Source organism: Ornithorhynchus anatinus, chromosome 2, assembly GCF_004115215.2.
Source record: "Ornithorhynchus anatinus isolate Pmale09 chromosome 2, mOrnAna1.pri.v4, whole genome shotgun sequence".
Classification (NCBI taxonomy): domain Eukaryota; kingdom Metazoa; phylum Chordata; class Mammalia; order Monotremata; family Ornithorhynchidae; genus Ornithorhynchus; species Ornithorhynchus anatinus.
Window position 1 is genome coordinate 133888081 of NC_041729.1, and position 11507 is coordinate 133899587.

The window sequence follows — 11507 nt, forward strand, 5'->3', positions numbered from 1 at the left end:
CTAGGCCAGGCCGGCTCCTCACGATTTGGCCTGACGATCTTGAAGAGAACAGTGTCGAGTGGAGCGGGGGGGAGGGGAAGGGTGTAAGGTGGATTTGCAAGGGGTCAAAAAGGGAGTTGGAGAAAAGGAAGTGGAGGCAGCGGGTGCAAATAACTCATTCGAGGAGCTTGGAGGGGAATGGTATAGGAGAGATGAGGCGATAGCTGGAAGGCGCGGTGGGGTCGAGGGAGGCTGCTTCTGAAAGCAGAGGGGGAGCGACAGAAACGGCTGGACAGGGATGGAAGACTCGAAGGCGCGAGTGTTTCGATAAAGCGTGAGGAGATGGGGTCGATTTTGAGAGAAGATTTTCAAAGGAGGTGGGACGTCTCCTTTCGCATCACGGCCAGGGAGGGATGGGAGGATGAATGATGCCATAGGATGGGGTAGAGGAGATGGGATTTGGAGATGTCGGCGAAATAGATGGCAAGGTTATCAGAGGCGAGACCTAGGGTAGGGAGGATGTTGCAAGCCAGGAAGAGCTGGTGCAACGGACGCGAAAGTCGACCGGGGAGAAGTAGTGTTGCTGGGCAGACTCACGAACTGCTTTTAACTGGTCAGCGTCTCCGTGTTTGTCTCCCTTCTTATCTGACAGAACACCCAGCGAACGCAGATCTAGGCATCTGCCACGCTCTTGAACTACATCCCTACTCTTTTGAAACCCGACCGGAAGCAGAAGGAAATATGTACCGACCGTTGTATCATCCTGCCTCTTTCTACACTCCGTGGTCTGGGCCCGTTTGGGCCGAAGACTCTTTAGGAAAGAACCCGCGTCTCTGGCCGAGCAACAGCCGGGTCATTTTAGTCTTGGGCTTGACGCTACCGTATCGAACTCTCCCAGGCACTTAGTCCGGTGCTCTGCACAAACAATAGGCGCCTAATAAATACCATTAATTGACCGATTCGATCGGGGTAATATTTCTCACAACCACCGGGAATCCCTTCCGGTATTCGGGAACCTCCTTAAACGAAACCGGGCAAGTTTCTTCGTCAGTAGATAGCAGCGGACCAGAGGAATAATTAAAAGAGTGGGTGCTTTGTTATTTAGTGTTTAATAGAATACAGAACAAGTCACAATCATTCATTACTCCACAATACAGGGAGAAAGACGTTATTTAGTCTATCGTCCAGCTAGTCGTGATTAGGAAGAATAAAGATCACTAGAGCACTCGGGAAGTACCTAGAGAAATTTTCCCCTTCCACTTACGCCATCTGAGAAGGGTTTGACGGTTCTTAAAAAAAAAAAATACAAAGTACACTATGTGAAGATTTCTTCCCGGCTATTTTGTTTTGGAAGATAATCGTTACAGCCGTCATTCATCGGTCAAAACAGTGATGTTTCTTCTAGTGGGATCTCCTCTCATTAGAAGAGTCCTCTCGCTCATCTAAACCTTCAGTGAAGCAGCAAGGCATATCTTGATCTCACCTGAAAGAAGGCATTCTGAGTTTCCATCTCTTCTCGCAACTCTACCGTGGGTCAGTGTTACAGTCGTCTGTGAAGTGATTTTTTTCTGAGATATTACAAAAACGCTATGAGAGGCTCAGGGAGAGGGGAGCTAGCTTTATTTAGACTGTGCCAAGTTATCAAAGCTGTGACCTACACGGCTGTAATATGTAATGAAGCTCCGAGAAAATCTCTTCCACTGAGGAAAACTCGCCCGATGTCAGATGTGCATCCTCGGTTGCCAGGTCGCAGGAAAGTTTTCCACAGGTCGCCACTGACCTCCTCACTTCTTTAGAGAAGCATCAAGGCACCCAACAGCCGCCGCACCAAACGATCAGGTTGGCGAGGGCGGTAGAGGGAGAGCTTTCCCTGTCGACTACGCCAACGCCACAATGCGAAGTACAGTACGCTCTAAATTTCTTTTAATCAAACAATCAAAGTATAAAAGTACATAAGCAAAATGGATATTGAAAAGAAAAATATTTTAATTTGGTCTCTTCTGCCCCGTTAAACGGGGAAAAAAAAGCAGGAACACGGATCATGATCCGATGTATAAAAACAGATGAACCGTCAAACCTATCGTTGCAAAATCGACACAAGGGCATCGACTGTCACGGTGTGCCTCTTTGATAAACCCGTTGCCCAGCCGACTCTTCACTTTCAATTTCTCCGATTTTATTTTCGACGAGAAATCGGTTCCTTCGGACACCTCCGGATATCCGTCGGCTCACCCGACGCTCAAAAATAACCGGGACCATTCATTCAAAGGTATCTATTGAGCGCTCTCCGTGTGCAGAGCGCCGCACTCAGCGCTTGATAGACCACACAGATAGAGCGGGCTAGTCTGAGCAAGCGACCAGCCCAAGCCGAAATCGAGAAGGGTCCAGGAAGAGGGTCCGTTTCTAAGTCATTTCACCCAATAATTTGGTCCTAATATAAAATCCACCAAATTACTGCCAACGCTCCAACTTCATCTTGAGTTATCTTGACTGAAACTTAGCCTGACTCGAGTCCAACCACTGAGAAAGGATCCCTCCTGGAAGAAGAAGCTCAGATGCTTGGGCCCGACCCCCAATCCTTCAATCCGTTCATTCCGTCGTATTTCACGGAGGGCTTACGGTGTGCAGAGCACTGTACTCAGCGCTCGGGAAAGTGCGACAAGACAGTAAACAGACACATTCCCTGGACCACGAAGCTTCCAGTCTAGAGGACGAGTTTAAGATCCCTAACTGAATATCGATTTTTTTTTTTAATATCCAACTCTAGAGAGAGGCTAATGTAGTAACACATTTCAGGTGGGATCTATTTTAGACGACCACTACGATAGGCCCGCACACATGGAACACGAATCAAATAAAAGGCTTCTTTGCATGTAGGAAATCGTGCCTAGAGTTAATGTCCCACTAGGGCCAAAGAACTGAAACTCCAGAAAAAATGGATTGCTCTTGATCTGGATTATCCAGATAATTGCCTAGGCTTTCTTATTTCCCTTTCCTCTTCCAACCCCGGCCAGTCTGAAAAGACCCCCCCACCCCCACCCCCACCCCATTGCTAAGTACTGAACTTGATCATCCCGCTCTCTGCTCTTCTCCCTTTCTCCTCCCACCCAAAATGATGCGGATGGAAAAGGCAACGGTAGACATTTTGTGAACAAACTTGGATCGAACGCACAGCAGAGCTAATAAAAAGTGTTAGCCAACTACAGCAACGACAATCCATTTATACTTATGTTTTCCACGGAAATGAGCAGAGGAAACCGATCAGAACACGTTGCCATATCATCTACAGTATATAGAGAGTGCTAAGACTAAATATATGAAATTTTCAGAGCACTAGTAAACGAATAAAAAACTAAATGATTCGTGTAAAACGTTTATATATCGTATATACACATGGGATCGATCACGTCCGATCTGGAATTAAAACTGTTCCCGTTCTTGACGTCTGCCATGTACATAGCAAGATATAGTACAAGGTTAGATTTGTATCATCATCATTATTATTTAAAAAGAAAAGAAAAGAAAAACAGTGCTAAATTAAAGACTTTGACTGAAAACTGCTTCTTTACAAAACTCTTAGAAAACACTTCCGAGAAAGTTACTGCAACAGAAACTAGAAAGACCTTCGGGATACCGATTTTTCAGAGAACGACATCGGACATAGTGGGTAGCAAGGGTCAGTTTCCTTTCGCTTTGTACGGCTAGATGAGACTATGCCCCAAGGGGAGTCGGTCTACTTTAGAGTGAAGGCATAAGGCGACCAGGTCTCGTTCTTTCCTTCTGTTGAATTAACCTCAGATTACCATTTCTATCGCTAAACTAACTCTGCGGGGTCATTCAGCTTCGTTCAAAAATAGGTCATTCCATTTTACAATCATCTACAGTCGGACGCCACTTTGGCGCTCCCCGACATTTCTCCGCGGTTAAGTCAACCGGCTAGGCGCCACCTTACCTAACAGCAAAAAGAGGCAGGAGAAAATGGGCAAAAGTGTCGTTTTCAGTTTTACGTGGCCGCCAAACCCAAGTTTAGCTCTTTCAAATGTGGAATTTGACAAGCGGTCTCAAATCCTCCTAAAAATATCTTGCTCGAGGAAAGAGGAATAATAAAATAAAAAAAAAAAAAACGACTAGAAGTAGACCTCTTCAAAAAGAGGAAGTCCATACATTAAAACCGTCCGGGATCTTTTCTTTTTCTTTTTGGTTAAATTATAAAACACCGGGAACGTCTTTAAAATTTCAGCAAATTTTCAAAACTTTCTTTTTTAATCCCAAGCAATTTTACCGTGACCCCCCTTTCCGTCCTAATAAACACGGATCACATTTCCCGTCTTCCGTCGGGAGCTGGAGTTCAGCACGTACCCTCACAGCGGTACAAACGCTCAAATTTCAAGAACGGTTTGCCTCTCTCCCCCTTTCCCGCCTTCTCCCCTCCCGAGTCCGGGTCAGAGGGTTCGCCGGCCAGAACCGACCGCCGGCTCGCGCTCGCCAAGCAAGCATTATAGGTACATAGTTGTGTTTTTCCGAGGAGAGACGGGCGGCCACCCTTTCCTACCGAGATCGGAACCGATTTTATTTCAGGCCACGCCGGGGACCCCGGGCATTTCTTCTGAGGTAGCAGGCATTCGGTTCAATGCCGCCAGGCCGACTAGAGCGAAGCAAAGTCCTTCAGGGGGTAGGCCGGGAAGAACGGTTTCGGGAAGCAGAAGTCGGCTTCCCTCCCGCGAGTGAAAACCACCCGCGGGACCCTCCCGACGAGAAGTTCGGTTTCGCCCTCAGGACGTCCCCTTCCAACCCGTGGAGCCTTCGAACTTTCTCCCTCTCCTCGACCGGGCCCAGCGGCCCCTCCGCCGCTAAGTCGTTTCCCCCAAGAGAAGGAATCCGAGGGAGGGCCGGAAAGGCCGGGCGCCCCGGCGCGCGGGCGCGCGGGTGCGTCGTGTTTTACAAGAGAAAAGAGAAGGAAAAGGGGCGACTTCTGACCGACACCGACGCGGCGACAGGGAGGCCGGGCCGGGCCCGCGACGCCGGGCAGGGGACGATTTCTAGGGCGGGATCTCTAAGCGTCCCCGTGTCCCGGACGTCACCTCCTCCCCCTCCCCGCGGGGCGGGGGGGGGGGGGCGGATGGGTCGCCTCGGGGGCGGCTGGACGGGCGCGGGCCGGTTGCCGGGGGAGACGGGATGCAGTGAGGTCACGGGCGATGGGCGTGGGGAGGCGGGGACCGGCCGGAGGCGGCCAGGGGAGGACGGAGGGACGGAGAGGGGGTCGGAGGGGGCGGGCCGGGGCGGGCCGGGACCGGACGGGGCCGACCCCCTCACTCCCTGCAGAAGACGTACTCGGTGTAGCTGGTCCAGATCTTGTCCTCGCTCTGGTCGGTGCCTCCGGCGAAGGCGCAGGTGCCCGTGGAGCTGCAGGCCACCATGTGGAAGCCGGCGTCGGACAGCCGGTCGAAGGCCTGCTCCAGGAAGTTGAACTTGAGGTAGTAGCGCGACGTGTAGCGCTCGGGGGGCCGGTCGGGGTCCCGGCTCTCGTTCAGGGTCTCCCCGAACACCTCCTTGGCCAGGGAGGTCTTGCCGCAGACGGTGATGCGAGCCACCCGCCGGAACTTGGCGTCGGCCTGGGCGTCCCGCCCGATGGTGTAGGAGCCCCGGTAGCCCACGGTGATGTAGCCCGACCTCCGGACGCCGTCCGGGGAGGGGGACGGGGCGGCGGGGGCCGCCGCGGCCGGGCCGGGGCTAGCGGGCTCCGTGGAGGGCGAGGAAGCCCCGGCCGGGGAGGGATGCTGCGGATGCTGCTGAGGATGCTGCTGCTGCTGCTGCTGCTGCGGATGCTGAGGATGCTGCTGCGGATGCTGCTGCTGCGGATGCTGCTGCTGCCGCCGGTCCTCGTCCCCCCGGGGCGGCGGGTCACCGTCGGGGCCGGACCGGGGGGCCCCCCCGAGCCGACGGGCCAGCTCGGGCAGCTGGAAATACTCGGCCTCCCGCTGCAGCCGGCTGCGCTCCGGGAAATAGTCGGGCAGCACCAGCCGCAGGTCCCGCAGGTAGTCGAGGATGTAGCGGAAGAGGAAGCCGTCGCGGTCGAGGAAGAAGCGGCCCTTGCTGTCCCGGGCCAGCTCCTGCGGCCGCTGCTGCGAGAACATGCGCCACAGCAGCGAGTCCGGCACCGACACCACCGTGCCCCGCCGGGTCACGTACACCTGCCCGCCCACGTTCAGCTCCACGATCTCGGGGAACGGCGCCGCCGCCGCCGCCGGGGAGGCCTCCGGGGGCTCGGCCGCCGCCGCCGAGGAGCCGCCGCCGCCGCCGCCGCCGCCGCCCCCGTTGGGCAACCCGCGGGCGCTGTCGGCCAGGGCCATCGGGGCCGGGCCGGGCCGCGACGGCGTCCGCGGGGAGACCGACCGCCCCCACGCCGGGCGCTCGGGGAAGGAGACCACCCGGGAGGGGCTTCCTCCGGGCCCCGCGGCCGGTCTCCCTCCCGGCCCCGCTGCCGGCCTCTCCGCCGGCCCCTCTGCCGGTCCTCCTTACTAGCCCCGCTGCTGGCCGGCCCCTCCGCTAGCCCCGCGGCCGGTCCTGCGGCCGGTCTCCCCGCTGGCCCCTCCGCTAGCCCCGCGGCCGGTCCCTCTGCCCGTCCCTCTGCCGGTCTCCTTACTAGCCCCGCGGCTGACCGGCCCTCTGCTAGCCCCTCTGCCGGTCCCTCGGCCGGTCTCCCTACCGGCCCCGCTGCTGGCTTCTCCGCTAGCCTCTCTGCCGGTCCTGCGGCCGGTCTCCCCTCTGGCCTCTCTGCTAGCCCCGCGGCCGGTCCTGCGGCCGGTCTCCCCTCTGGCCTCTCCGCTAGCCCCTCTGCCGGTCCCTCGGCCGGTCTCCCTACCGGCCCCGCTGCTGGCTTCTCCGCTAGCCTCTCTGCCGGTCCTGCGGCCGGTCTCCCCTCTGGCCTCTCTGCTAGCCCCGCGGCCGGTCCTGCGGCCGGTCTCCCCTCTGGCCTCTCCGCTAGCCCCGCGGCCGGTCCTGCGGCCGGTCTCCCCTCTGGCCTCTCCGCTAGCCCCTCTGCCGGTCCCTCGGCCGGTCTCCCTACCGCCCCGCTGCTGGCTTCTCCGCTAGCCTCTCTGCCGGTCCTGCGGCCGGTCTCCCTCTGGCCTCTCTGCTAGCCCCGCGGCCGGTCCTGCGGCCGGTCTCCCCTCTGGCCTCTCCGCTAGCCCCTCTGCCGGTCCCTCGGCCGGTCTCCCTACCGGCCCCGCTGCTGGCTTCTCCGCTAGCCTCTCTGCCGGTCCTGCGGCCGGTCTCCCCTCTGGCCTCTCTGCTAGCCCCGCGGCCGGTCCTGCGGCCGGTCTCCCCTCTGGCCTCTCCGCTAGCCCCTCTGCCGGTCCCCCCTCTGCCGGTCTCCTTACTAGCCCCGCGGCCGGCCGGTCCCTCTGCCGGTCTCCCTCCCGGCCCCTCCGCTAGCCCCTCGGCCGGTCCCTCTGCCGGTCTCCTTACTGGTGTCGCCGCTGGCCCCTCCGCCGGTCCCTTCCCCTGGTCTTCTCGCCGGCGTCTCCGCTAGCCCGGCGGCCGGTCCCGGGGAGGGTCCCGCGGCCGGTGTCCCTGCCGGCCCCTCTGCCGGTCTTCTCACTAGCCTCTCTGCCCGTCCCTCTGCCGGTCTTCTGGCCGGTCTCCCGGCCGGCCTCTCTCCTAGCCCCTTCGGTCTCCCTCCTAGCCCGGCTGCCGGCCTTCTCAGTGGCCGCTCTGCCGGTCACCCAGAAAGGGGGTCTCGGGGGGGTGGGGGGGGGGGTCTGTGGCCGTCGGGGGGCCGGTGGGGTGCGGGTCCGCCGGGCGCCCGGGCGGCGGGCGGTGTGGGAGCGCGGCCCGCCGGGCGGCCTTTATGGAGAGCGGCCGGCTCGCCGCCTCCTCGGGGGCCGCCTGCGCTCTGACGGGCCGGGAGGGGAGGGGAGGGGAGGGGAGGGGAGGGGCGGGACGGAGGGGCGGGACGGAGGGGAGGGGGCCGGCGGCCGCGGCTCCGCCCGCACCGAACCCCCGCACCCCTCCCCTCCCCTCCCCTCCCTCCGACCGACCGCGGGGAGGCATCTTGCAGACTGACGTTTGGCTCGGAGGAGGAGGAGGATGGAGGAGGGAAAGGAGGAAGAGAAGAATGGAGGAGGAGGGATGGAGGAGGAGAAGAGGTGAAGGGGGAGGATGGAGGAGGGTGAAGGAGGAGGATGGAGGAGGATGGAGGAGGAGGAGGTTAGAGGAGGGAAAGGAGGAGGAGGAAGAGGTGAAGAAGGAGTGAGGAGGAGGTGAAGGAGGAGGGAGGGGGTGAAGGAGAAAAAGTAGGTGAAGGAGGAGGTTGGAGGAGGGAAAGGAGGAGGAGAAGAATGGATGAAGGAGGAGGAGGAGGAGGAAAAAGAGGAGAAGAATGGACAAGGAGGAGAATGAGAAAAAGGAGGAGGAGGGAAAGGAGGAGGGGATGGAGGAGGAGGAGGAGGAGAAGGAGGCAGAGGAGGAGGAGGAGGAGGAGAAGGATGTATGGAGGAGGAGGAGGAAGAGGCAGAGAAGGATGGAGGGGAAGGAGGAGAAGGATGGATGGAGGAGGAGGAGGAAGAGGCAGAGAAGGATGGAGGGGAAGGAGGAGAAGGATGAAGGAGGAGGGCTTGCGGGGTGGTGCGGGGCAGCCTCCGGGGATGGGGTGCGGGGCGGTGCCCTTGACCGCCTCTGCCCCGCTCCCAAAGCTCCACTGGGAGAAGATGATGGGAGTTGGCCAACTCCAGATTTTCCCAGGTCCGTTAGCCTTATTTTGTAGTCATTCAGTTCGGTGTGCGGTCGTTACGGCGCCTGGAATCTTCAGGGTAGAGGCGGGAAACACTCATACCACAAACACACGCACGCACGCCTCGGCGTGACCCGGTGGATAGACCGAGCGGCTGGGAGTCAGGAGGACCCGGGTTCTAATCCCGGCTCCTCCGTCTGCATGCGGTGTGACCTTGGGCTGGTCACTTCACTTCTCTGGGCCTCAGTTACCTCGTGGCGATTAAGACCGTGAGCCCCATGTGGGGCTGTGTCCAGCTGGATCGATTTACATCAGCCTCGGCATTTAGCCCAGCATCTGGCACATGGTGAGCGCTTAACAGATACAATTTTAAAAACCTCGAGAACTGCTGAGACGCTGGAGTAGATGCAAGCTAATCGGGTTGAACACACAACCCGACTGGCTTGTACCTTCCTCGGCGCTCGGTCCGGCGCCTGGCACATAGTGAACGTTCGACGGATACGATAAAAAAAAACCCCCACTGAACTCAGAACTTCTGAAAACCGAGGTACTAACCTGAGGGAAATTATCCGGCCACTGGGTACTCCCCGGGGAAGTTCTTCTCTTTCGCTGCGACGTTCCGATCGGTCGATCGACGGATCGGTCGTATTTATCGGGGGCTTACTGAGTGCGCAGCGCTATACGGAGCCTTTGGGAGAGTACGATACGACAGACGTATTCCTTTTTGAAGGGAGAACCCCCCTCTAGACTGTAAGCTTGTCGTGGGCAGGGAACGGGTCTACCCGCTCTCTTATAATGTACTCTCCCAAGCGCTCGGTACAGTGCTCTGCACGCAGTAAGCATTCAGTGAATACGAATGATTGACCGATCGACTGACTGATTGATCGTCTCGCCCCCGGGGAACGTCCGTTGGCTGGGAGACACTAGAAAGTAGAGCAAGAGGACAAGGATTTGCATTGTGGGCATGACGCTCCGGATTAGCTATAAAGAGAAATACTCTGGAGGCTTCCTTCGGGAACCTCAGAGGAGGAGCCTCAGGCTTGGCTGTGGACCAGAAATCCGCACAAAAGAGTTGATTTTTATGCGAGAGGTTAGCAAAGAGGCACTGGCACCCACTTCTCCTGCCTATCGCAATCCCACTGGGGCAGATTGCAACGAGCGGCTAGGTGGGCAGGGGCCGGCACGTTGCGCCGTGCGTCCGTGCAATACAATTCCGTTGTGATGGACTCTCCCGAGCGCTCGGTACAGCGCTCCGTGTATAGGAAGTGCTCAGGAATTGGATGGAGGACCCATCGATGGGTCAGGAGTCAGCTGAAGCGGCGGCAGGCAGGCCAGTGCCGTCATGAAGAAGCAGCGTGGCTTAGTGGAAAGAGCCCGGGCTTGGGAGTCAGAGGATGTGGGTTCTAAACCTGGCTCCGCCACTTGTCTGCTGTGTGATTTGGGGCGAGCCGCTTTACTTCTCCGTGCCTCGGTTACCTCATCTGTAAAATGGGGATGAGGACTGTGAACCCCACGTGAGACAACCTGATTACCTGGCATCTAACCCAGCGCTTAGAATAGCGCTTCACACGTAGTAAGCGCTTAACAAATTTCATCATTATTATTATTCAATCATATTTATTAAGTCCTTATTGTGTGCAGAGCACTATACTAAGTACTTGGGAAAGTACAGTACAGCAATAGAGAGTGACAATCCCTGCCCACAACGAGCTCCAGTCTAGAGGAGGGGGAGACAGACATCAACACAAATAAACAGACATCAGTAGAAATAAATCAAAGGATAGGTAAGCCCGTAATTGGGCAGGGATTGTCTCTGTTGCTGAATTGTACATTCCAAGAGCTTAGTACAGTGCTCTGCGCATAGTAAGCGCTCAATAAGTACTATTGAATGAATACATATATACACAGGTGCTGGGGGGCAGGGAGAAGAGGGAAGAGCAAGGGAGCAAGTCAGGGTGACGCAGAAGGGAGGGAGGTGAGGAAAAGTGGGGCTTAGTCTGAGAAGGTCTTTTGGAGGAGATGGGCCTCCAGGACGGTTTTGAAGGACGGGAGAGTCACTGTCTGTCGGATCTGAGGAGGGAGGGCGTTCCAGGCCAGAGACGGGGCGTGGGCCAGGGGTCGGCGGTGAGATGGGCGAGATGGAGGCACACTGAGGTTAGTACCAGTGGAGCAAAGTGTGCAGGCTGGGTTGTAGAAAGAGAGAAGCGAGGTGAGGTAGGAGAGAGTAAGGTAATGGACCGCTTCAAAGACAATGGTGAGGAGTTTTTGTTTGACACGGAGGTGGATGGGCAACCACTGGTAATTTGGCAACCACCGTCCTGCCATAACGCTGCACCTTTGGCAGTTGCTGCAGTCTTGGCCGCTTACACTAGCCGGCTGTCTTTCAGGATTCCTGCTCCCCAGAGTTGTTCTTCGATCAGAAACGTCAACACTGGCGGCCGAGCCTTTGTAGGGCAGAATCCGGATTAGGATCCACTTCTGATTCTCAGCCCAAGGCTCTTTCCTCTGGACCCAATCACCCCAGACGTCTTTAAAGATAAAAATAAAATTCTCATCTGCCAGGATTGGTGTGGTGGTCTTCCTGCCTCCCTACTAGAATGACTCCCCAAACTCCCCTTCTTAAGGCTCTAGTGGTTCTGAGTCTTACAAATTCTACTCAGCATCCTTCATCTCAGTTTATGATGATGAAAGTACCGTAGGTTGTGAGCTCCACAAGGGACAGGTAGATGTCTAATTCCCACCTCTGTATTCCTTCCCAGCGCTTAGTACAGTGCTCTGCACGCATCGTTACCAGTAC

General features: G+C 57.2%; 1 protein-coding gene across 1 annotated transcript; it reads right to left on the reverse strand.

Annotated features, from left to right (window-relative positions):
• Window positions 1-1069: 1069 nt before the first annotated feature.
• KCTD12 (potassium channel tetramerization domain containing 12) lies at window positions 1070-7031 on the reverse strand. The gene has a single exon (XM_007655994.3). It carries the CDS (start codon window positions 6327-6329, stop codon window positions 5289-5291), a length of 1041 nt encoding a protein of 346 aa, XP_007654184.2. The 5' UTR covers window positions 6330-7031; the 3' UTR covers window positions 1070-5288.
• Between the last annotated feature and the right edge of the window lie 4476 nt (window positions 7032-11507).